General features: G+C 27.2%; 1 protein-coding gene across 10 annotated transcripts in view; it reads left to right on the forward strand.

Annotated features, from left to right (window-relative positions):
• The first annotated feature begins 263 nt into the window (after window positions 1-263).
• The window catches only part of LOC124428053 (protein bric-a-brac 2-like), a 32,436-nt gene continuing 5,875 nt past the window's right edge, over window positions 264-26,824 (forward strand). For 2 of the 10 annotated variants that reach the window (XM_046971653.1, XM_046971650.1), the window contains exons 1-5: window positions 265-758; window positions 1,413-1,608; window positions 1,710-1,907; window positions 2,066-2,579; window positions 2,706-2,765. In XM_046971653.1, the coding sequence (XP_046827609.1) occupies window positions 1,423-1,608; window positions 1,710-1,907; window positions 2,066-2,579; window positions 2,706-2,765 (958 nt within the window). In that variant the 5' untranslated portion in view covers window positions 265-758; window positions 1,413-1,422. Of the gene's footprint in view, window positions 759-1,412; window positions 1,609-1,709; window positions 1,908-2,065; window positions 2,580-2,705; window positions 2,766-3,865; window positions 5,770-12,003; window positions 12,544-13,604; window positions 13,746-16,402; window positions 16,799-21,275; window positions 22,695-26,824 lie in introns of those variants that run through there. The other 8 variants (XM_046971646.1, XM_046971647.1, XM_046971645.1 and 5 more) reach the window with 8 other exon arrangements.

Genomic DNA, 26,824 nt, shown 5'->3' on the forward strand with positions numbered 1-26,824 from the left:
TAAGAGAAACAAAAATAAACAAAACAATTTTATAGTTAAAAGTTAAATATGATTGGTCGAAAAAAAGATATTTTCAAGAATTCAAAAAAGATTATTATTATTATTATTATTATTATTATTTAAATAATTAGATAATACTAATATTTATTAAATTTTTTAATATTATGAAGTAATTGAGAAAATATAAATATGAATAATTTCATTGGTTGAAATGATGTCTAGTTTTTGAACCAATAAGAGAATGTTATAAGCGTCATGTTTTATCGAGACCCCCCACACATCGCGCGTGGCTTCTGTAGGAAGTGGGAGCTTCTTTCGCCCATCTTACGCGTTTTCCGTTGGGAAAATGGGCACCGGCTGTCATTTCGTTGATAAGTGTTGATAAAAAAATCGTTAGAAAGAGAAACAAAATATTAATTTTGAATCGAGCCGTAATGAAATTATATAACGCGATAATCGTTTAGTAGATTGACGCCAGTAGTGTCTATGCATTGCACTAAGAACGATGCCTTTACAGTGCCATGAAAATCTATGTTGCCTCACTGTTTACAGTTTTTATTTTTCGTGAAATGCAAAGGAAGTAGCGCATTTTACGTGAAAATACGCAATTCTTATATATTTATTTGTCTTGGGGTGGGGGGTGAAGTTCGTGACTGCAGCTGACAGTTTTCCCGTCACGTCGCACATATCGAGGACTCCAATCTTTGGTCCTACACATCGCCACTCGTATTGAAGCTTGCTGGATTCTTACGGGCAAGGTGAGGGCTAACCGTAGATACGTAAATGACGACATTCTATTAATTTTTTGAATATCTATGAAACTTTTATTTTTCTTTGTTCTTTTTCTTTTTTCTTCTTTTTTTTTTTTTTATTCCTTTTTACGAACTAATCGTAAACAAATGGTATTAGATTTATTACGTATACATACGTACGTGTAATCTATATATATAAATTTAAGATATACAGACAACGAATTTGTTATTTTTTTTTTTCATCAGGCGTCACAAACAATTATAATCCAGGTTAGAGTTAGTGTATATGTAAGAGTAATTAAAAATATGATCATGCAAAATGCATTCACAATTCTGTTATTCATACAGTATCTTTGTTGTTTAGTTGTTCGTGACAATCAATGATTGATCAGTAGGATTATATATATTTTGAGATTATATATATACACACATACACGCGCGCGCGCACACGCACACATACGCACACACACGATACGCACACACAAACACACACACATATGTATGTATATAAATTTGTCAATAACATTTTGTACATTTAAGTCTCTGTTATTTCAAAATATATGACAAATATATATAATATTAAACATTTTGTAATTTGTATTTTAAAAATAATATATTTTTCCTAAATTTTTAATTTCATATAAAATATTTTCTTTTTAGATACAACAGAATGGGTTCCAGTCAACAATTTTCTCTTAGATGGAATAATTATTTAAAACATATTACATGTGCTTTTGATACGTTAAGGACGGATGAAGATCTCGTTGATGTTACATTAAGCTGTGAAGGCAAGCGGATCAGAGCACACAAAATGCTCTTATCAGCATGTAGCACATATTTCAGAGATCTTTTTAAGGTAATTTTGCAATGATAATTTTATTTTTTATTATCTATATCTTTTATTTATTATTCATTATAAATAATCGATTTCTATATAATTTCTCTATTGTATAACAGGAAAACCCATGTCAACATCCAGTTATAATATTCCGTAATGTAAAATTTGATGACTTAGCAGCCTTGGTTGATTTTATGTATCAAGGTGAAGTTAACGTCGTTCAAGAACAACTTGCTAGCTTCTTGACAACAGCAGAGTTGTTGGCAGTTCAAGGCCTCACTGATGGTACAGGAAAGGATAACGATGGTTTAGTTGAGGTTGGTATAAATATGACTAATTTATAAAAGTTGTGGAATATATTTTTATTGTATATTTTTAAACAAGAGTAATAATAATAATAATAATAATAATAATAATAATAATAATAATAATCTGGTTAAGTGAGCATATACTTAAATTTCTGATTATATTGCAGGATGATTTAGAAATTCCCAATGAACCAGAAATACAATTACAGAATTCTTCTATAAAATCTACAATTGATGCTAAAAGAAGTAAGTCACCTTCTTCACCCATGCCATATCATGCAGTTGAGCTGCAAACTGAAACTCCACCTACAAAAAGACGAAAATGTCGTGATAACACGAATACGAATGCGGATAAAACAGTCAGCAATGCATTATCTGGAAAAGACTCAGAAAATAAGATATCAGATAATCAAACAATACCTGGTTCAGATCCTGTTGAAATAATTCCTTTGATGCCAAATCTAAAGCTAGAAATGCCTGAATATTTGGAACAAGATGGTAGTAGTTGCAGTTATGAAGAACAAAGTATAGGAGATAGTTCATTGAACAAAATTGGAATAGAAGATACACCATCTAACACACCTGATCATGATCAGAAACCAGACATTACTCAAACTTTTTATACGAGTAGTCAATCTGTTTCTGATAGTTTGGATAGTAAACATCAGTCAGCAGATGTTGGTAAGCACTTTTTTTAATATGCAAAAATATTCTTGTTCCAGTACTTTTTTCTTGCTTTTAAATTTAAAACAATTGTTATATTTCTTTTATATTTTGTAATAATTATGTTGTTCTTTTTCTCATTAGGACATCTATTGTCAAAACCCAGTACTTCCGGAGAAAGGCTAGCACAGGAAGCAGTACAGGGTAAGTGATTGTACCTATAATTTTTGGAGCATATATTATCCCTAAAAAGGATGATTTTCTTTCACATTAACATTCTGTGAGTCATATGTGAGAGTTGATCTTTATTTTAACATTTTAATTATATTAAATTACTGCTTATAATTGATGTGTGTGTATGTGTGTGTGCGTATGTATGTATGTTCGCGCGCGCGCGCGCGCGTGTGTGTGTGTTGTAAATATAAGCAGTAATTTAACATAAATTATTTAACAAAATTTAATATATATATATATATATATATATATATATATATATATATATATATACACACACACACAGTGTTTGTATATAGTGTTTGTATATAGTGTTTGTTTTTAAGAAATATAAACTCAAAGAGTATCTTATTTAATTGTAGGGATAAATTTCTGACATTATTCACAAAAAGTATGATAAGTAGAGTACAAAATAATTATTAACTAAGAATAAAATATGACTCATATGAAAAAGAATGTGTTGTTATCAACGTGGTTGCTCTACCATATTTTTTCTGGTAATCAGAAAGTATATTTGATATTTTTTTACGAACTATATCTTATTTTACCATATGCTTAACTAAATATATTTTAATAAGTTAAATAATAACATATATATATGCGATAGCTATATTAAGTGGTATAGCAACAGAATGTTTAACTTGTACTCGCATATTGCATATATATATATATATATATATATATATATATATATATATATATATATATATATGTATACACACAATATAATGTTATTCAGCACATATATATCGATAATAATAAGATCTTTTTTATATTAGAGTAACATTATTTATTTAACCCTTTGAGTGCTGTGGGCGTATATATGGGCTTAGCATAAAATTCTGATTATGGCTTATGAATGCATATATACGTTCAGAGTAAAAAATTTGTTTTCAGTGCTATAGGCACGTATATGCACTCAGAGTAAAAAGTTCTATATAATTACTGAACATCAGTGTATTCAATATCTCTCATTTACACATTTGTGTTCTTAGTTTTTTAGCAATAGTTACAGTATATTTTCTATTTCCGTTAGAAATACATATCTGACTTCACATTGTAATTTGTAGTTCTTGTACCTGTGAATATGGCTCGAATAACTGAAGAACGTGTAATTGAAAAAAACAGTGATACAGAAAATTTAAGGAAATACCCACAGGATAGGGTAATAGTAGGCAGAGGAAATAAAAATTTCGGAAGCAATATATTTAGATTAACAGGAAGACATTTTCTTTCTGTATATGTTAGCAATACAGCAAAATCAAAGAGTGCAAGACGAAAATGTGTTGTGTGTGCAAAGAACAAGAAAAGATCGGAATCACGGTATGAGTGCAAAAAATGCGATGTAGGCCTTTGTATTGATAAATGCTTTGAATTATATCATACAAAAGAAGAATACTAATTCAGTATATTATTCAATATATTACAATACTCAATATATTACATTGAATCAAAGTGCTATATTTTTGTTTACATATTATTAAATTAAAATTATTCAATGTTATATTATTTTATTTATAAATTAAATGTTTATGTTTATTAATAAATATTATTATTAGTTTAAAGAATATGATCGAATATTAGTAAATATGTCCTACACCCAGTTAATGCTTTATGCATTAAATATGAAATACTGCCCATACATAGCGCTTAATACTTCTGTTTTAATTTCATTCTCTCAGAGTGCATTCTAGCAGTGTTGTTCTGCACTTAAAGGGTTAAACATTTCTACTATTTGCATAAAAGACTTAAATATAATTGTTTCAATTAATTTGAAATATGAACAATTATATAGATATATATGTATTGCGAGTACAAAATACGGTTTTGGATGCTTTAATCCATAAAGTGTTAGTGTTATATTCATAAAGCCATTTCCTTTCATTCACACATAAAAACCATTCTATGGACTAAGGTTACGTGACAGAAATATAGAAACAATAGGAAGGACATTGATTCCTTGTTATTGTATCGTTAATTAAAATTGAAAAAAGTAGTTGTTTGATTAAATTCATACATTAAATTGTATAAATAATTGGTAGCCTGTGTAGCTTTGCATTACTTACACACACGCATACACACATGAGTGCTGTTAAATAAGATTTAATATTCAATTTCGGGCAATGGCAAAAACAATAATAAAATAGCATTTCAATAAATAATTTATTATCGTCTTAAAAAAAAAAAAAAAGGAATATCAAAATGAGCTTCACTTTAACATTTGCATTTTGTGGATCTGATAACTTTCACATATTAAATATATCTTCTAGATTTTTTTCTTTATTAAATAAAAGTTAAATTAATGTGAATAAGTACAATTAATGTGAATATAAGAGAAGTTAACAGTAATGTGTTACAGAAGAATTAAAAAGTTTTATCGAATATCTTTGTAGTGATAGATATAAAAATATAAAAATATTTCAATCTTATATCTGTCTTGATCCAAATTAGTTTAAATACACAATGGTCAATATATTAAAATCAGATTCACAGATTGATTGCACGAAAAATTATCGATACAGCAGCCTTATTAAAATATAAAAGAAGACAACCTTTCCTACCAACGTAAAAAAATTTTTTTCTTCTTTTTTATTTTTCATCTTTTTTTCCTATATATATACGCAAATTGGTCGGATTATTTTAATATACGGCGTGCATGAACCTTTTTTTTCCATTATAAGTGTGTGGTTTAGGTACTCTCGGGCGTAGGTTATACTATCGTAGATATTACTAGTAAGCATTGCCAAGTGCTGTATGTGTTCCGACAATCATCAACATTCCTTTAATAACTAAATCAAAACTACCATTATATTCCTCCTTTACGCACTAACTACAAGCACATCTTTGTGTATATTTTGGTAAATACTTTTAATATCGGTATATGGCAGTATCTCTTGATTTTCTCAATATTTCATTAAGACATTTGTTCATAAAAATATATATATTAAAGAAAAAAAAAAAAAAAAAAAAAAAAGAAAAGAAAAGAATATCACACGCAATTCATTTGCATGCAAAAGTTCTATTTAAATCCATGGGCATGTTACATATTGTGTACACAAATTTCTTAGAAAATTATTTTATATACGCGAGAAGAAAATTATTTTTCATATACACATTCGAAGTTTGTTATTATATCAAGAAAAGAGAAATATCTTTTCTTATCGGATATTAATAATAATCTAGATTGTATATATTAATGAAAACATAATTAATTGACAAATTTCTATGATAATATGCCATAGTATTTACGATTTGATATATTATTAAATCTGATTTATACAAATCTTTAATAAATAACATTTGTAGAATCAAAAATAAAGTTAAAGAAAAAATAGAACTTGATTACTAGATACGGAGAGAGAAAAAAATATTGATATTTTTTGAAAGTGATTCGATTAGTCCAAGATATATGTATGTATATATCTATCATGCAGCCTGAGCAAGCAAACTAATTTAGTATACATGGTTACGGTGATGGTGCAGGTGACAGTGGCATGCGATCGATTTCTTTCTTCATATTTCATTATTTACGACAACACGTTCTATTCTATTCATCATGATTCTATATAACCATTTCTAAAACGCTGAACAAATTAATAATACATATTATTTCCTATATTGGAATTCGATGTTTTCCAATATGGTATGATATTATTCGTCCAATATTGAAAAAATATAATTTATAAGTATATATATATTTTTTATATCGAAGAACATCGAATTCCGTTTCTTTTTTTTTCCTTTTTTTTTTTCCTTTTTTTTTCTTTTACGAATCATAAATATATATTTTAAATGACGAATATACAACACCAAAAGATAGCAGGTAGGTAAGGAAACTCGCAAATTTATCCCTGTCGCAAAAAAAATAAATAAATAGAACAAGAGCACGGAATTCTTTCAAGCAAATACGAAGAATACAAAAAATATAGCAAAAGTTTAAAAAAGAAATCTTGTCCTTATTATATGCATTATTTCTTTTATTTTTCTAATCGTTCGGAATCGTTAGAAAAAAAATCCCTTCAAAACTCGAAAAAAAGATATAATAAAAACCGATAATTGCGATTGTTTAAACTGCAAACCGTAAAATCGATATTGTTCTTGACAATATTCGGTGTCAAAAAAGATAGAACAATCGATTTAAATTAATAATTAAAAATAAAACGATTGTAATTATTATTATTATTATTATTATTATTATTATTATTGTTATTATAATTATAATTATAATTATAATTATTATTGTTATTATTATTATTATTATTATTATTATTATTATTATTATTATTGTCATTGTTATTATTATTATAATTAATATTATAATTGTTATTATTATTATCATTATTATTATAATTATTATTATTACTATTATTATGTAACGCTATGTTTTTAGTATAATATTTAACTGGATTCATTTAACGCAATCGAGATATATGAAAAAAAAAAGTATGTGAGTGAGTGAGTGAGTGAATGAGAGAGAGAGAGAGAGAGAGAGAGAGAGAGAGAGAGAGAGAGAGAGAGAGAGAGAGAGAGAGAGAAAGTGAGAATGATTGATACGATTGAACGATTAAAATGATGTGTGATCGTTGAATTTTTTTTATTATTTATATTTTATTATGTATGATGATACAGCGGTCGGTTTATATTTAGAAATAGGAAGAACCTTGTAATCTAGCTGGAAAAAGAAAACGAGAAAATTACTATGCAGCGTTTTGAAGAAATGATAAAAAGTACGATAAAAAGGAACAAAAATGCCGAGTCATACAATAGAAATAACTCGATTGCGCATCGTATTTAAACAAAACAAAAAGAAAAAAATACTCACGGAGCAGTGAAGAAGTACAAAATTTGTGTGATCGCTAATGAAAGAGAAAAATAGAGAAAAAGAGAGAGGGGGAAGAGAAGATTCGTCATTCTATTGGACACAACAGGACATTTTCATATCAAAGATTATTCGATGATAATCGATGAAGAAGATACTCTAATATCTAGGAAAAAAAAAGAAAAGAAATAAATAAAAAAGCAGATTCTATTACATTTTACAACGAGTAAAGAAAAGTACGAGAAAACAAAATATGAAAAACAAAAAAAAATAAAAATAACAATGAAAACTGGATAAGGAAAAGAATGTTACGCATATCGTGTGAACGAGCACATTAAACTAGCACCTGGCAATGCTACAAAAAAATTTGTATATATATATATACACATATGTATATATATATATATATATATACATATGTATATATATATATACACATATGTATATATATACACACATATGTATATATATATATATATATATATATACACAGATAAATATATGTATATGTATGCGTAGACACAGATTGTCGGTGGGTAATTGGTCGCTGCAGATATACATACATACATACAAAACCTTCTTTTAGATTGGCTTTCACGGCTGACGGAGTTGGTTGGTGCTGGGATTGGTCGTTGCTCAAGTTTTCTTTATCCCCGTCCTCTCTCTTTGTAATTTATTTTCTTTTTTTTTTTTTCGAAAGATTTCTGTTTCTTTTTTCTCTCTTTTCTCTTCCTCCTCTCTTTCTCTTCCCTCTTTCTCCTTCTTCTCCTCTCTCTTTCTCCTCCTCCTCTCTCTCTCTCTCTCTCTCTCTTCTTCTTTCTCTCTCTCTCTCTATCTCTTACTGAAATAACTAATGGCTGCTGCATGTGCACATATACTTAAGGATCTGACTAACCGAAGTGTTTGGCCCAATATGTTTTCTCCAGGACGGATTACGTACATATCCGGTCAGCCTCATAGCCTCAGCAAAGCGAACGGCCATGGAAAAGTATGTGTACACTGCAAGCAGCGTGGAATGGTAACATCGCGTGGAAAGCTCAGACAGACACGCTTCAAATGTTGGGCCTGCAATGCCTGTTTATGCCGTTGGCCCTGTTTCGTCGACTTTCACAAAATACGTGCCATCCCACACATTCCGCCCCCATAGCACCAACTCCGATCGACCGCCGTAATAATGCCGAAAGCCACAGAGAAAAAAAACAATCAACCAACCGAATCCATTTTAAATTCCTCGTCCAATTCGATCGCATTATTCCCAACAACGATCTTTCGTCTTTCGCATCATCGTCGTAAGCATCATCGAATCGATTTGAAATCATTTTTGGGTCGATTTCTTTGAAAGATTTATATATATAAATATATATAAATCGCGGGTGTTCTTGAAATTGGCAGGATATAAATAGATTTATTCAATTATAATATTTGAAAAAGTTTTAATAAATATCAGTTCAAGATATAAATATTTTATATTAGATCAAAGATGTAAACGACTTAAAATAAATCACCATTTCAGAAACACCCTATATATCTGCGTATATGTCGAAGATTGTTGATCGATTAAAACGATCCAATCAAGTATGGCATAGTGTATAAAATTCGATTGATCGAATTTGTGAGCTCGAAAGAAGAAAATGCATTTACGAAATATATACGACGGTCGACAATAATCAGTTATGAAAGCGTCAATCAAAAGATTTATTTCCGATAATTAGATTTTATTTTTTTGTTTTGTTGCTAGTATGAATGAAGAAGAAAAATGAAATGTTTGGAACTTAGATTATGGGAGAAAATTTAATCCTTGAAGGATTTTTTCTTCATTTTTCTTTTTTTTTTTTACTTTGAAATAACAAAAAAAATGCGAATTAGCATTGTATCTCGTTCACCTCGCTATTCTTGTGTCATTCAACATTTGTATCTAGATAAGAAATATTTGTAATACATTTTTACGATACAAACGTTGAATGATTCACTCGATATTTATATATATATATATATATATATATATATATATATATATGTTTTTTTCCTCTAAGATTATTTCATTTTCTATTTCTCCACTTTGATCTCATATATTATACATATATATAGCGAACGTATTTTATTCTCCTCTTCTACTAATCTCCCTTTTCTCTCCTCTTCCTTTTCATCATGGATCTCTTTTATAATAACTTTGAAATCGATGTTTCTTTAATTATACATTCATTAGATACACATAGATTGTTAATAGTTTTATTTAGTGTCTGTCAAGCGGTGTTAGATCTATGTATTTATAGATATAACTTTTATATTCTGATATATTTTTATTATTATTATTATTATTTCTACTACTACTACTACTATTACTAATACTATTACTATTACTACTACTACTACTACTACTACTACTACTACTACTACTACTACTACTACTACTACTACTACTACTACTAATACTACTACTAATATTACTACTCCTATTACCACTATTATTATTATTATTATTATTATTATTATTATTATTATTATTATTTCAGTTTTTTCGGTTGCTAAATTACAATCGTACTTACGAATGAACGTTGACTGAATGATTTTGGTTGTATGTACGTACGTAAAAATTAGAAAACGAAAGTATACTAAATAATTAAGAGGTCTCTTCGTCTTGTTGCAAATATAGTTGTCCTTTTGTTAATAAGTAATTTTTTTTTATTATTATCATTATTTTTTTTTTTGAGCTTTTATTATTACTTTTTTTTTACTGCGCTTTCTCCGTATGAGATAGATTTCATGCATGCGTAAGACTAAATGCTCATAGTTTGTGTATATTATTAGAGCTGTGAAATTGTTAACATTATTTAATTCACTCGATGACAAACTTGCTCGAAAGCGAACTTCTGCGAAAGAAGGAAGAAAAAGAAAGAAAAAGAAAGGGAAGGAAAGATTTCTCGTTTTTATACATAAGTGCAATAATAAATTCCGTACCACAGACGCGTGGAAATATTATTGATTTTTTTCTTTTTTTTTTTTTTTTTTTGTGTGTGTACTCAAGACTGTCATAACATGATCTTATTATGAATATATTATTGTAATTTAACATAAATGTTACTTTAGTATACTACAATGTTGAGTAAATAAGGAGCAAGGAAAATATTGTCCTGTTCGAATATATTCCAACTCCTAAACCAACGTTTGTAAATTTTTTTTCTTAAATATCTATCGAGATAATCATGACAAAAGGAAGTATTGCGAGAATCGATAGGACATCAGTAATTTCTCAGTATTCGTATCTCGAAATAGCGCGCCAATTTTATATGTCGACAAATGTGATTTTATTCGAGAAAGAAATTTTATTAAAGAATTGATCTCAAAACGATCTATTACTCGTTAAGAAAGTTACGTTTTGTTAAATATATAGGTGTATGCGTCTTCATGTAAAAAAAAGGATCGGTTGATAAAATCCAACGTTGTATAAAATAATAATTTCGAACGATGTAATGCAATTTATGTTTTAATCTCTTAAATGAAACGAAAGCTGAATTAATAAAAGTAAAGAAAAAAATTGAAAAGAAAAGAAGAAGAAAAAGGAAGAGAAAAAAAAGGATAAAAGGATAAAAGGAAACGTTTGTCGTCGCTTAATTTCGACATTCTAATCTTACTATATTCTTTTTTTTTTGTAAGTGTATCTTTATCGGAACATTGACAACATTAACAAACAAATTCTGTCGTTACACTCGAACCTCGATTATTATAAATCTCTTGTAACGATAACATATGTTAGTGCATCCGATAAATTTGAAATTAGCGACATTAAAAAAAAAACAATGATATTTTTGCCTGGGCTCTTTTTTGACGAAGCTTTTTCAATCTTTCCTTTTTAGCGGTTTCATGTATATCTCTTATCTATCTGTCTGGTCTAATCAGGCTTGCTCTACTTAGCTTGCGCTTACTATACGCACGTTTTTTATTATTATTAGTCTCTTATTATTATTACTGCGAACGAACGAACGAACGACGAAGAACGTCTACCGTGGCACGAAAGCTAGAAACAGAAAAAGAGAGAGAGAGAGAGAGTATCGGTGAGGAATGAAAAATGAAATTAGAAAAATAAAGAAATGGAGAAAGGAAAAAAATGAAGAAGGGGAGAAAAAGGAAGAGAAATAGAGAAAATTAATTAACATAGATATATTAATTAATGTGTAAAATTACAAAATAGAAAAGAATAATATAGCGTGGCTCCCTTCTTTTTGATAAATATTATTTTTTATCTAGAAAAAGAAATATATGTATATTTATTATATATATACATATATATACATATATTTATACAAGTTCACCGATAATTATTTTCATCAATTTTGTTTTAGCTTATGATCTAGATAGGTGATCTTGTGTCTTTTATTTATTTATTTGTAGACCGAGCAGGAGTTACCAAAGGTGGCACAGATGTTAGCCCAAGCTGCAAGCACCACCGTATAAACACAGACCTCGTCGTCTTGGACGATGACTGTGGTGATGTTGGTGGTGTTGGTGTTGGTGTTGGTAGTCGTTCAACGGAAGCAGAGTTCTTATTTCGCTGTAGAATTTGTTGGAAAGGTTTCAAACATCCGATGTCATTAACACTTCACAAGGACTTACACGCTGGTCAAACAAAATGTCCGATTTGTCAACGTATTTTCAGTCGTAGTTATGATATGAAAGCTCATTTGGTGCGAATTCACGCGAACGCTAAAGTAGACTTTCGACATTGATATTTATGATATTATCTTTGAACCTGATTATGATTATTACTATTATTATTATTATTATTATAATTATTATTATTATTTTTTTTATTCAAATCAAAAATTCTCTACTTTCGAATTTATTTTAATATTTAGGTCGATATCAATCGGTAGGATGTGCGTATCGATCGACGTCCTTCTTCTTCGATCGTTATAAACAAGAACAATTATTAGTATCTTATGTAGACTTATATATATATATATATATATATATATATATATATATATATATATATATGTTATACACATTATATAAGACAGGTATTTTTGTTACTATTAAGTTTTAGAAATGTTTATTCGACACTTTCAAAAAGCTTATCTTTAAAAGGGAGCAAAAATAGAAATTGTGAATTTTTATTGAATAATTCCATGTATATATAGATTTGACATATAATTGCATAGATAGATATTGTTAAAATTGATTAGTTCTAAAACGTTTTATAATTTAGAACTGATCAATTTTGATAATATTACTAAAAGGATCAATATAATGTATGATCTTCATTCTTTTAGCTAGATATATTATTTGAAGAACTGAAAAAGTATAATAGTGTCTGATCTTTTTAAAATCATTCCTATTTTTAATTCTGTCATATTATTTTCATTTAAAAAAATTATTCAAATTTATTTCTTTATATGTACATAAAAATTTATTTCTATTTTAAAAAGTGTCTGAATATTTCTATGATTAACTCTATATAAATAGTTGCGAAATAATGCGAATAGCGAATAGTATATTATATTATGTATGCGAAGTGCCATGATTAAACATAGAGAAATGAGTAAATCGGTGATAAAGCGATTAAATTATAATAATTTTAAGGTACATATTTTTAACACTTTCGTATCCGTTCAGTTATTGCAATTACACTCGTAACATTTTGTCTTGCATTCGTTGACTTGCATGGAAAAATATTTATAATTAAAAGACAAAGCTAATGTTTATTCACTCTTTTATTATTATTATTATTATTATTATTATTATTATTATTATTATTATTATTATTATTATTGTTGTTGTTGTTGTTTTTTTGTTTAATAATATTTTTCTTTTTTTTTTAACGGAACATGTTCTTAATTAAAATAACGATCTACTTAAACTTCACATCATTCATCGTAATCACATAATTAATAATTGAAATATTAATATTTATATATATATACATATATATATATAATATTTATATATATTATATAATTTAGACTTCAAGCAAGACTGCATGTCAATTACAGGAAAAGATCAACGAGTTAAGGATGATCCACCTGAAAGACTATCGATGAATATGAAGCAGCATCGTTTAAGAAAAATAATAAGTTTGGGGAGAAAGAAATGTCCGCAAAAACGTTGTCGAGTTTGTTATGTTCATGGTATACGTAAGGATACATCTTATGTATGCGATTTTTGCGATATTCCTCTTTGCAAAAAAGAATGTTTCGAAAATTATCATACCTTCGATTATTAGAGAAATTGTATATATTTATTTTTTTTTTTATTTTTTTTTTTATTTTTATTTTTATTTTTATTATTATTATTTTTTTTAATTTAATAATATAATTATATTTTTGCTTTCATCGAGTTATAGATCTATAAAAAAAAAACACGAAATGATCGTTCTCTTTAAAATCTTTTTCTAACCAATTTTTATTTTTATTATTGTTGTTTATTATTATTGTGATAGGAATTTATTATTATTCCCTCGAACGTATTATGATTAAAATGATGTTAATGTTCAATTCTACATGTAGATAAACAAAATTTTACGGACGCGAAAGTGTTAATCATATGTTTTAAGCAAAGAAAAAAAAGCTTAAATAATTGTAAAATTAATAATATTTTTACAAAATTTTTATTTCATGATGTTCCTAAAGCATTACCGAGTTAAATGATCATATCTATCATCGTCAATCAAATTTATAAAAAGATTATTGTATCTTTATATTTTATATTTCATTAGTTCATATTTAATCATTTTTATTTATACAATTATAGATGCATCGCGATATGATCAAAATTTAATATTGTCTGTTTTTTTGTATTTTTTTTTTGTATTTTTATTTGTATTACAAAGATTTTGTAATTATACATAATCAAATTTTTGTTTGATATTATAATTACAATTTTTAATTTATTATTTTCTAACAGACTGACATACGAATGGCACATAAAAGAGCTTTGCATCCAAGAAAATGAATTGATTATCAATTTTTATGTGATTACGTTCCTAAATATTTCTTTAGTAATATAACATCGTACTACTTCAATTATTATTATATTATATTTCATTTTTTTTTTTTTTATTTTAATTTAGAAACTTCTGCCATAGAATATTTGTTATTGAGTATAAATTAGGTTTAAAAGATAAAATGAGACCGTTATTATACTAATCGACGCAGTTTGATGTATCGAACAAAAGGCATAATGCAAAAGAAGAAGAAAAAAGAAAACATGACGTATAAATGAATGATCACAATATACTATAAGAGATGAAAAATCAGCGATATATATATAATTTATTTTTCTAAATGTATAAGTTATACTCGGTTAACATCGATAGATCGCATGAATCTCAATATCCACAAGCTTTTTCACATTTCGACACTCCAGTGAACTCACCTCCATTACCCCCACGCCCATTCTTACCCAAAACCCTAAACCCTTTTTTCTGGCTGGAAGCTTAATTAAATATGCTTATGGGATCTGTACTTACTCATAGCGGTTACAAATTTAACATACAGAACCACTCACTGTATCAACATATACATATACATATACGTATACATAACATATATATATATATATATATATGTATGTATGTATGGATGTATATATGTATGTATGTATGTATGTATGTATGTATGTATACACATCTATAGTCTGTTCAACGAGACGAGTCAGGAAAAGTAAACAAATGAATGTGGGGACATGATCGAATAAGAAGCCTACTTACAATCTTCAAATATTATAAGAGTTTTCAGATGGGAAGTCGAAAAAACCCTAACAATGATTAATAAAAATTCATTCTTGAATTCAATAATTGATTATTGTTCGTCAGCCAATACCTGAAGTCCTCATGCATCTATCACGCGTTTAGGGTGCGACTGTTTCTTTTAATGAACTTGACTCGTCTTCTTTTGAACGAACTATATATATATGTTCACATTAATGACACATCAAATTCATTTGTAAAAACGTGGAAAGACAGGGTGATTCTTCGAATTTATTAATTAACGAAATAATTATATCGTTCGATGATAGCCTTGAAAGGAGATGTAATAAAAAAAAAGAAAAAAAAAAAAAGAAAAGAATCGCTCCTCTTGACCTGACAATGAAACAACCTTTGCTACATTTTCTCGAGATCATAGAAAATTTCCTCTGGGGACGTTATTAATACTCAGAGATAGATCCAATTAGGTGAATTAGGTCCCTTAGTTTTCTTTATAAAAAAAAAAAAAAAAAAAAAAAAAAAAAAAAAAAAAAAAAAAAAAAAAAAAAAAAAAAAAAAAAAAAAAGTCATTTTTAGGGAGGGAGAATTCTTCCTTGCTATGTCTTACTTAGCGTCAGTAACTTCTCAATATCATATATACGCTTCATTCATCCCCTGCCTTATTCCTTACCGCCATACAAATTTCTCTTGCAAATCATAAGGGAGAGGGAACAATTACATACATACAATACAAGACAGAAAATACCCATCAACAATACAAGACAGAAAATACCCATCAACAATACCGACAACAATAACAATACAAACTAAGAACAATAGGATAAGAGATAAAACAAGAACAAGATTTTTAGTAATAATAAAAAAAAACAAAAAGAATGGAACACAAAAAGTCACACGTTGACTTTTAGAGTCTCTTCTCTACTATAAAATCGCAGCTTGAGAGATTGCACACCATAAGTAAAACTAAAACCTTAAAAAAAAAGGGAAATTAAAAAATAAAAAGAAAAATTGTTTAGAATGACTATTAAATAAATGTGTGTGATGAGGCCGTGTGTGTATGGGAAACACTTTGGATTGTGTGCGCAGAACCAAAGCACGAAGCGCCTCCTTATGGGAATCAGCAACAAGCGATCCTCGTTTGTCAGGAGGGTGTCAGGAGGCGTTCAAAGCCTCTACATGACGAAAGCGGTCGTTGGGTGTGCGATGTCTGCGGCCGTACCTACAATCGTGGAGACTCTCTTGCGCATCATCGGAGTATACATAGGGGTGACACCATCTGTCCTATCTGTCAGGCTGTCTTCACGAGGAAGTATACGATGCGCTGCCATATGGTGAATGTACACGGAGTGAAGTAATCGAGGTGTACCTGCGATTATTCAAGACGCGATTTTTTCGAGCTTACGGACACGTATATGCATATATATAGTTTATACTGTACCATTATATGTGTATAGTGTATACTATACTATGTTTGTAATGTATAGTTACGTATGTATATATACTAAATACTATATGTATTGTATACTTGTTGCTTATAGTATATCATTTATGTAGGTATATGTACGTATGTATATTATATACTTGTTCCTTTAAGTATACAATACATATAGTATATAGTATACAATTAATACGAATATACTATATTATATTTATAGTATATATTTAATAATCAATATTGTGCTGTATACATATCTTTATGTTATTTATATAGTACGCTTAAAAATTGATAATGTATACTATACTATGCATTAATTATACATAGTATATTTTAATTATACGTGTGCGTCTAGCTGTAAGCTTACGTGCGTAAGATCAAGAGGGACGAAAGCATCCGCGTGTGAAGATGTTATTGATTCAAAAAAAAAAAAAAAAAGAAAAAAAAAAAGAAAGGAGAGCGAGGGGAAAATTAGGAAATTTTTTTCTCTTCTTCTTCTTATTCTTTTCTTCTCTTTTTTTATTCTATCGCTCCTCTTTATACGTCGTGCGTTGCTTCTGTGTATAGCCTAGTTAGTATAATCTTCATCTATGTATAATGTGATCCGATTCGACGACCTCGATGGTATGATTATAGTGTTATATTCTTCTAATAGGAAAAGAAAATATTTCTTGATAATAAGAAATTCAATCGAATAGCTCTTCAAATATGATTAGAAATAATTTTAGAACGATACTAAACTGATGTAAATTGTCGTACAGTAACTCCTTCGAATTTTTAAATTTATATGTTCAATTTTCATAATGAAAAATGTTTCTATATTAGAAATATGAAACATCTAAAGGATTTGAGATTCATGATCTTGTGATCAAAATTTAGATCATTAGATTTTTGTTTGTTTATGTTTTCTTTTCCTTTTCTCTTTTTCTTGTTTCTTCTTTTTTTTTCTTTTCTATTAACAGGAAAGTTTAAGGTTTCTTTCCACGTACTGCCAATACGATGTTCTTGCCATTTTTTCATTTGATTTTGTTATTAAAAATTTGTCACATAATATATATTAAACAAATACTTCACATGAGATTCGCATGTGCACTTTGTTAAATATTATTCCATAGGAGTGTACGTCGTTTCGAGATCAGACTATAAGTTCGATCACCGAACTGAAGTTTGCAAGTGTTTGATAATAATTATATATTATCATTATTGTAATTAAGTAAGATAGAAAAATTATATATAATTTACCTAGGACAAAAGAAATAGTCTCTGCAAATATTCCTACAGTTCGCGTGATTATTTTATTATTGTAGTTATTATTATTATTATTGCCATTATTATTATTATTATTATTATTATTATTATTATTATTATTATTATTATTATTATTATTATTATTATTATTATTATTATTATTATTATTATTATTATTATTATTATATGTTTTACTTATTAATGTAATTGTGAATGTATAATTTTTAATAGTAATTTCATAGATTTTTAAGCAGTATAACCTATCGGCTGCAAGCCATTTCTTTATTTTTTTTTTTTATTCCGATATTAATTAATTATTTACTTTTATTGCTATGTTATACGATCGAAAACTATGCCATATATATACACACGCACACACTGATAGTATATACTTGATTGTGAAGGAACACCGTTTATGCTTAAAGCACAAACACATTGTCTTTTGATTTTTTTTAAATCAAGTTTTTATTATAAATATTCTTATACAAAGTTAAGTAATTTTTCCGATATATTTACAAAATTTTTTGATGAATTACTCAATCATACAACTCAATTTTAATTTGATTTAATTTAACGCGATTTATCTATTTCTAAGACCATCATTATTCGAATGTAGGGTTTATATACAAAGACTGCTAATAAGTTTAATATTGCTGAGTTTAGTTGTAAACGAAGTCATTCCATAATTTGTATCATTTTATATATGTTTTTCTATATTATTTCTTTAGTCGTTTCAATAAATCCATACTTATCTTACTACTTTTATTCGATTCTTATGATTTATTTCAGCTACAACGCCAAAATAATAATTTTTTTTTTTTTAATTATGCTAATGAAATAATGTCCATGAAAAAAGAAAGAACAATCATTTTATTTGTATGTATGTATATATATATATATATATATATATATATATATATATATATATATATATTCGATAAATTCGTGTTAAGTGTATATATATATATATATATATATATATATATATATATATACACACTTAACACGAATTTATCGAATGACAGAAAGCAAAAAGCAAATGCTATTAAAATTTCCCATTTATTACTTTTCTAATAAAAAATAACAAAATATTTAAGTTATTATTATTTAAATGTCGGAAAAAGATTTTTTTTGTTATTAAAATAAAATACGTTATAATGAATTCATTGTTCAGTATTGAACTATGGCGTACTTACCATTTACGTTTCTCGAAGTATTTCGAATTTTTTCATTTCTCGTTTTATAAAATTATTTAAACAATATACAAACGTACACAAATTAACAATTTCAACATTCTCAATATTGCAAGGCGTATAAAATTAAATATTAAATACTATCCATAAAAATTATGACATTTCATTATAAAAAAAAAAAAGTAAGTTTACTGATTCTTTTTTGTACATTTGTGAATTCTAAGAATAAAACTGTAATCGTGAAGTTGATAAAATATTTTTTTTGGTTGATATATAAAAAAGAAAAATTGACTTGTTTCCAAAAATAGTAAAATAAAACAATGACATATATATATTTACATACATATATATATACATATATATACATATATGTACATACATTTATATACACATATATGTATATATATGTATATATATATGTATATATACGTATATATAAAATTAGTTGATAAAATCGTATGAACGATTTAAAAATACAATAACAACAAAGCATTTTATTCTGAGAGATAAATTGATTATCAATGAAAAAATTAATTTAATTTACCGATATCGCATGTTTTCAAAGCCATTTCACCCCACCATTCTCTACTATTCGGTCAATGCATAAAATATTTTCGCGCTTTAATGGCTTGCTTTACAATAAGATCAAATTCCTTCGTCGAACAATATACATATTTAACGATATACATAAATGCATACATACATACATACATACATATATACATTCATACACATGCAAACATGACACACAACATATAATATGTTCATGCATAATTTCTAATACCTACATATAATTAATAACGATCAAAAGGAATACACGATTGTCGGTTCACTGCACAAAAAAGGCAGTTAACACAATACCAATATATATGTACATTTCATTATCTCGATTACACGATGCTTGTAAATAATATCGTGATAAGTTTTAAGTAGAGGCTAGTCTTTTTTTATTTTTTATATATATAATCTTTGTGCATGTACGCTATACATATAGTATTATATATACTCTTTATACTTTCTTTTTATCTTTTTTTTTCCCCTTCAATTTTAATTTTTATTATTCCACCATTATATACATAAACATTTTGTAAGAAAAGCATGCTTGTTTAAAAAAGAAAAAAAAAAAAAGAAAAACTGATTAAATATTGCCGTCCTGTAACTACCTCCTTCTTTATTCGTACGTTTTTTCTCTATCTCGCCTTTTATTATTAGTTTTTTATTTTGAAAAAGAAAAAAGTAAATAATAGGTGAAACTCTTAAAAAAGATCGAGAAATAATGATAAAAGACGATCCATAGAGAAAAACGTTAGAAATCGAGTCAGTAGATTGCCATTTGTTGATATATATGTATATACATTTGCAACGTTTTTTCGTGTGCCTTACACCTGCATTTGTAAACACAAGATTTATCTAATCGATTTAGTCCATAGAGTTGTCTATAGTAACCGCATATCACTATTTATTTATATATATACATATATTATATTTATATTTATTTTTTATTATTTTTATTTTAATTTTTTTTTTTTAAATTTGAACATCGTACGTCCTTGCAGCTTTGTCAGTGATTCGAAATATCCCAGATTGATTGATTCGCGTCGCAATTTTCTTTCTCTTTTTTTTCGCAAATTTTTTTTTTCTATTTAATTTCGCAATTATTGTACGTTTTCGAAAGTTATCAATCTTTTAATTGCGGTTAAAATAAGAGGAAGACCTCGATCGTTCTTCGAAGATTTTAATAAAAAAAAACCAATAAAAAAAAAGAAAAAGAAAGTTAATCTTCCACGTAACACCGCGACTTTTAGGTGACAATGGTCTTCTCGGTCCAAACAAACCTGAATAATAAAATAAATAAATAAATAAATAAATAAATAAATAAATAATTATGCATGGGAAAGAGAAAAATAGTGCAGATTACGGGAGAAAAATCTCGTGGGGAAAAAAAAAGAGAGAAAAGAAAAATTCAAACCACAACTTTACATGTCGTCAAAAAAAAATATTATAAAAATAAAAAAAATTAAAATAAAAAAAGTTTCGCGGCGGATGAAGGACGATGAAACGATTTCTTTTGTATCTGATTTAGATTCACGCACGGTGGTCATCGAACAGCCATCGCACTCGTGCAAACTCTGCGGTAAATCTTTTTGGAATCGGGACTCGATGTATAAGCACATGAATATGCACAAGGGGACGACCCAATGTCCGGTATGTCACAAAGTTCTCAGCCGTACGACACACATGAAGCGACACTTGAGAAACCGCCATGGCTGGCTCGGTGTTGGCACCACTGCCGCTGCCGTCGCCGTTGAGACGACGACGACAGTATCAGGGAATGCTGCTTCTGGTGCTGGTATTTCTGGTGGTGGTGGTGTTGGTGGTATTGGTGGTGGTATTGTTGGTGGAAATTCAGGCGGTGGTGGTAGTGGCGGTGGTGGAGGAGGAGGTGGTGGAGGTGGTAATATTAGAAATACCACCCCCATTACTGTTTCTTCGGTTGCGGCAGCAGCTGCTATAACACAGCAACAACAAAGAGTCTCAGGAACTACTGGGAGTCCTACTATTGAGTCCACTGGGACTTATACAACTATACGGATTAGAGAAAGCAGCGTTGAAAGAATCACCTCTAGTCCTATTCCTTAGTGCGCGAGTACACTTACCTATCATGGGAAAAGCAAACAACTCCGTCGACGTAAGAAAGGTTTTACCAATTATTGAAAATATCTTTTTTTTTTTTTTTTTTTAGTACCTTCTCTTCTTACCGTTTTTTTCTTCCTTTTTTTCTTTTTCTTAATGATTTTTTTTTTTTTATTTTTGTTTTTACGATATAACTATTGGTAATCCTCTATAACTCTAAACAAAAAGTTATATATTAACTTACACTAAATGACTTATAGTAATGTAACTACTAGGCAATATATCTATATGTTTAGTTAACATTACGTTGAGTGCCAAATTGATTTAATTTAAAATTTTATTTTAAAATTAACAAATCGATTTATTTAACTAATTTCTCTTAATTTTTCTAAATAATATATACAAATTCATTTTGATATATTATTAATATGAAACTTTACTATTTTAAGAAATAATCCTTTTTCTGCATCTAAATGTCATAAAAAAAAATTTTTTAAATGTTTTAAATCAAGTCTGCAAAACGCATTCAATGTGCTAAATAACAATTTATTTTCGATGGAATGAATTACATTATGTTATAGAGGGTTATATTTCTTAATTTTAACATTTTAGAGGGCTCTAATTCAACATTACTGTTAATGTTTAAATAATTTATCTTTCGGTCCTCCCATAAGCTGAAAGGTCTTTAACGTGCAATCTCGAGATCACAATGAACGTTCTCGTTAGTCAATTTTCGTGCCATCGAAGTTATTTTTCGTTTACCAAAGAAAGTTTCTTAACTTTAACCAAATTTAATTGCTTTTTCCAAAGATTTTCTAGTAATTATTATAAGATTGTAACTTTAATAATTGCGATTATATATATGCAAAGAGAATATTATATATATATATATATATATATATATATATATATATATATAAAATAAATATGTATACACATATAGTAGATATAGATATAACTATAACTATAGAAAATATAATTTTCTTTTAAAAATAAAAGTGTATTTAACATAGATATTTCTTTTTATTTTATTTTATATTTTTTATCAAGATTTTAGAGCCCTCGAAATTGTTTACACGTTTCACTCGTATAATTTTATATAAAAATAAATATAACGAAAAAGAAACAATAATAGCAAAATTTTTCAAATCTCTTATTTATAGTTTTTAATGACACACTCTTACGTTCGCCGGAGTATCTAATTATTATCGATGCCTATCTTAAACTTCACACCCTAGTCATTTGTATACACACATACACATATATATATATATGTGTGTGTGTATGTATATGTGTGTGTATATGTATGTGTGTGTGTGTGGGTGTATGTATGTATGTATGTATGTATGTATGTATGTATGTATGTATGTATGTATGTATGTATGTATGTATGTATATGTTTGTAATATGTGTGTATATGCACGTAAATGAGAGATGAAACGGGGGAAATAAAAAAAAATGAAAAGAAAGAAATCTAGACATGTACAGCATACATGCGCGGGTATAAGTTTTGTAACCAAAGATATACAAAACGAAAAGAAATAGAAGAAGAAGAAGAAGAAAAAGAAGAAAAAGAAGAAGAAGAAGGGGAATAAAAAAATAAAATATAATAAAACAAACAAATTATTTTATCTAGTCAAATGAGTTCGGTACTTAATAGCAAATAAGGAGGAATGTGCATTTTCTTGTTGTATGCGAAATAATAGTTAATAATATTAATGGATGATTGCAATACTGTGCACTGTGGATCGTCGGGTTATAATAATTGGGACGATTGAAAAATTCATTAATAAGTGTAAAGCGATGATGATGATGATAATAAAAAGAAGAGAAAAAAAGAAAAAAAGAGTTGATGATCCTATGCATAATGTAAAAAATGTGCTTGGATTCTCATATCTCATGCATAATTAATTTTTTACTTTAACTTATTGTTTATTTACGTTTCTTTTTTCTTCTTTTTTGTTTTTCCTTTGTTGTTGACACCATCTCGATATTTTATTTGTTTTTATTAACAAAGATTTTTACTGATATTAATTATTTTATTATGAACCTTGCTTCATAAGTAATATAATTACTTAAAAATTTTATTGTTTTATTTCTTTTTAAATTATAAATTAATAACAAGATTCAAAGAGTTAAAAGTGAATTCGTTAAAAAAGAAAAATCTAGTCAATTGCGAATGATCAGCAAGGATTCTATTACTAGATAATTATTTAAACATTATAATTGTAATTTCAACGATTATCTCTATATAGATGTCTTCTTCTAATCTAATATTTGCTACGATATCTTTGTGCTTAGTCCCGTTATCCGATTGTACATCACTTCTTTTTTTATCTTTCTTTTTTTCTTTTCTTTTTTTAACAAAACATTTAGGATATATATTTAGGAATGTTTATAGTTAGATTTTGTTCCAGACAAAAACTCGTTCATGCGATCTACATTTATGATATTAAATATACTCATGTATCCTAATTTTAAGCTCGGAGACTTGCCAAATATACGCATGTTGGCATGTGTAATATCATCGGTTAGATTCATTTTCTGTTTTATTTCTATTATTTTTTTTTTTCGTTCGTATATTATTATCCAGCGAAGGGTTTAAAAGAAAAAAGAAAGAAAAATGGATATCATTGTATCGTTTCTCATTTAGTATATTACTTTTTGTTTTTTCATTTTGTTGCTGTTATCGTTTGTTCTCTCATTATTATTATTATTATTATTATTATTATTATTATTATTATTATTATTATTAATTTTTTTGCAGTGTTTAATTTAATTTAAATTTTACCTCTCTACAAGTATGCACGAAATTAATTTATTAACGTGAAACTTTAAAGTTTCCGTTTCGTGCAATAAACAAAAGAGGCTAAATAAGACGCTAAAAAGAGACAATTATAATTCGTTATGATCTCTGTCTCTCTTTCTCTCTCTCTCTCTCTCTCTCTCTCTCTCTCTCTCTCTCTCTCCTTCCCCCATCTTTTTCCATTTTTTTCTCTCTCTCTTTCTTTGTCTCTCTCATTATGGTTAACTGATGTTAACATTATCGTCGATGTGAAATGCATAAAAAAAATTCGTGGTATAATATATATATATATATATATATATATATATATATATATATATGCATATATATATTGATAACCTTATAAAAAAATAATCGTGAAAATGATTCGGTGTATATAAAATCATTCTTAATAACGATTTATAAATCAAAGCTAGTTACAAGTTGCCATAAAAAAAGCGTATTGCAATTATACTAATTAGATTTTAATTATTTTACGAATAAGTCATACGTGAAGTTTTCTTCAAATCTTAAACTTAAGTTTCATTGATTCTATACTTTACGATTGTATACTTATATATATATACACATACAGACAGATTCATTATGTATCTTTATTTTTACGTAAATCTTAGATATATGTGTATACAATTCAACATATTTAATTAAAAAAAGCGTTTGTCCGAAATAAAGTTTTATTTTATTACGAAGGAAATAAATAAATGATTGAAAGAAAAAATAAAAAGAAAAAGAAAAAAGTTGTGCACATTCCTCGAAAGCCACAATACAAAATAAGTACAAGATTTGCCAGTTATTAATTTAGATGATTGATATTTCTTTAGTTGATTATTTATAAACAGAAAAAGAAGCATATTATATATATACATACATATATATATATATAATATATATATAAAATATTATAATACATCATTACGTAATCCTACGTTTTGCTTAACCAAGGTAATAATTGTAAGTGAACAAAAATATGTGTGAATAAAATGTCAAAAAATACGAATTCATTAACGTGAGTCCTTTTTTTGATATCAAATATCCGAGTGTAGTTTCATTTGCGATATTAATTTTTATTGTATAATTGAAATAATTGTACAATTATATAATCTATATATAAATATATATATATACACATATATGTGTGTATGTATGTATATGTGTGTGTATGTATATATATATATGTATTTATATACATACATATACATATACATATACATAATATATTCGAAGAATCGTTCTCTCGCAAAAATTTGCACTTGACGGTACTGCGCTTCTATATTATCTTTATGAAGTAAGTATATTAATAAATTCGTTCAAATGATTACTATGTAAACGAAAATTCTACAAATTATCTATTAAATAATGTATCAAATGAGAAAACGATGTATTCGATAATAATATAATACAAAGCGACTTCGTCATTTTAATCTAACGTATGTATGTATATTTAAAAGCACAGAAATTATACGATTTATTACTTATCTACACGTTTATCGAAAAAGCATGTTATATATAAAAGAAAAAAAAATAATAATATATTAGATTATAATACATTATACTTAAAATATTTATAATACTAATTCAAGATATTAAACTTAAAGGCTGTTATAGGTCACTTTTAACATAATTAATCTGATAAGAAACGAAGGTAAAAAAAAAAGAAAAGCAAAAAAACTGGATTTAGAAACGTGTTACGTGGATTAACTCGAAAACAAAAATGGAAATGAATGATAATTAAATTCGCCATTTTGTTTCCGGTTTCATTGCGTTTTTAATTTATTTATTGATTGATTCATTGATTGAATAATTTTTTATGATTTTACATCACCACCACCGACAAAGAATAACAAATTAATATATACGAATTCTAATCTCAATTATAATCGCGATTATTAAACATGAATGATACTACGGATTAATTTTATCATTTAAATATTGTCACGAGTCACGATTTATGTTTTGTCAAAAACTAAGTTTCGTTCGATGACTTATTTATCCTATGAGTCGTCCACCCTTTATAACACTCATCCAACCCCGCCCCCTTCTGTTAATACGGTGCACGTTGACCCACACGCATTTTCCACAAAAAAAATAAACTTGTCATTATATATTTAGCATACTTCTAAACGTTTATATTATTAATTGCCTCGAAATTCGCACAAAAGGACGATTACATGGATTTAGAAGGCTCTATGAAT

This window comes from Vespa crabro, chromosome 11 (genome assembly GCF_910589235.1).
Source record: "Vespa crabro chromosome 11, iyVesCrab1.2, whole genome shotgun sequence".
NCBI lineage: Eukaryota > Metazoa > Arthropoda > Insecta > Hymenoptera > Vespidae > Vespa > Vespa crabro.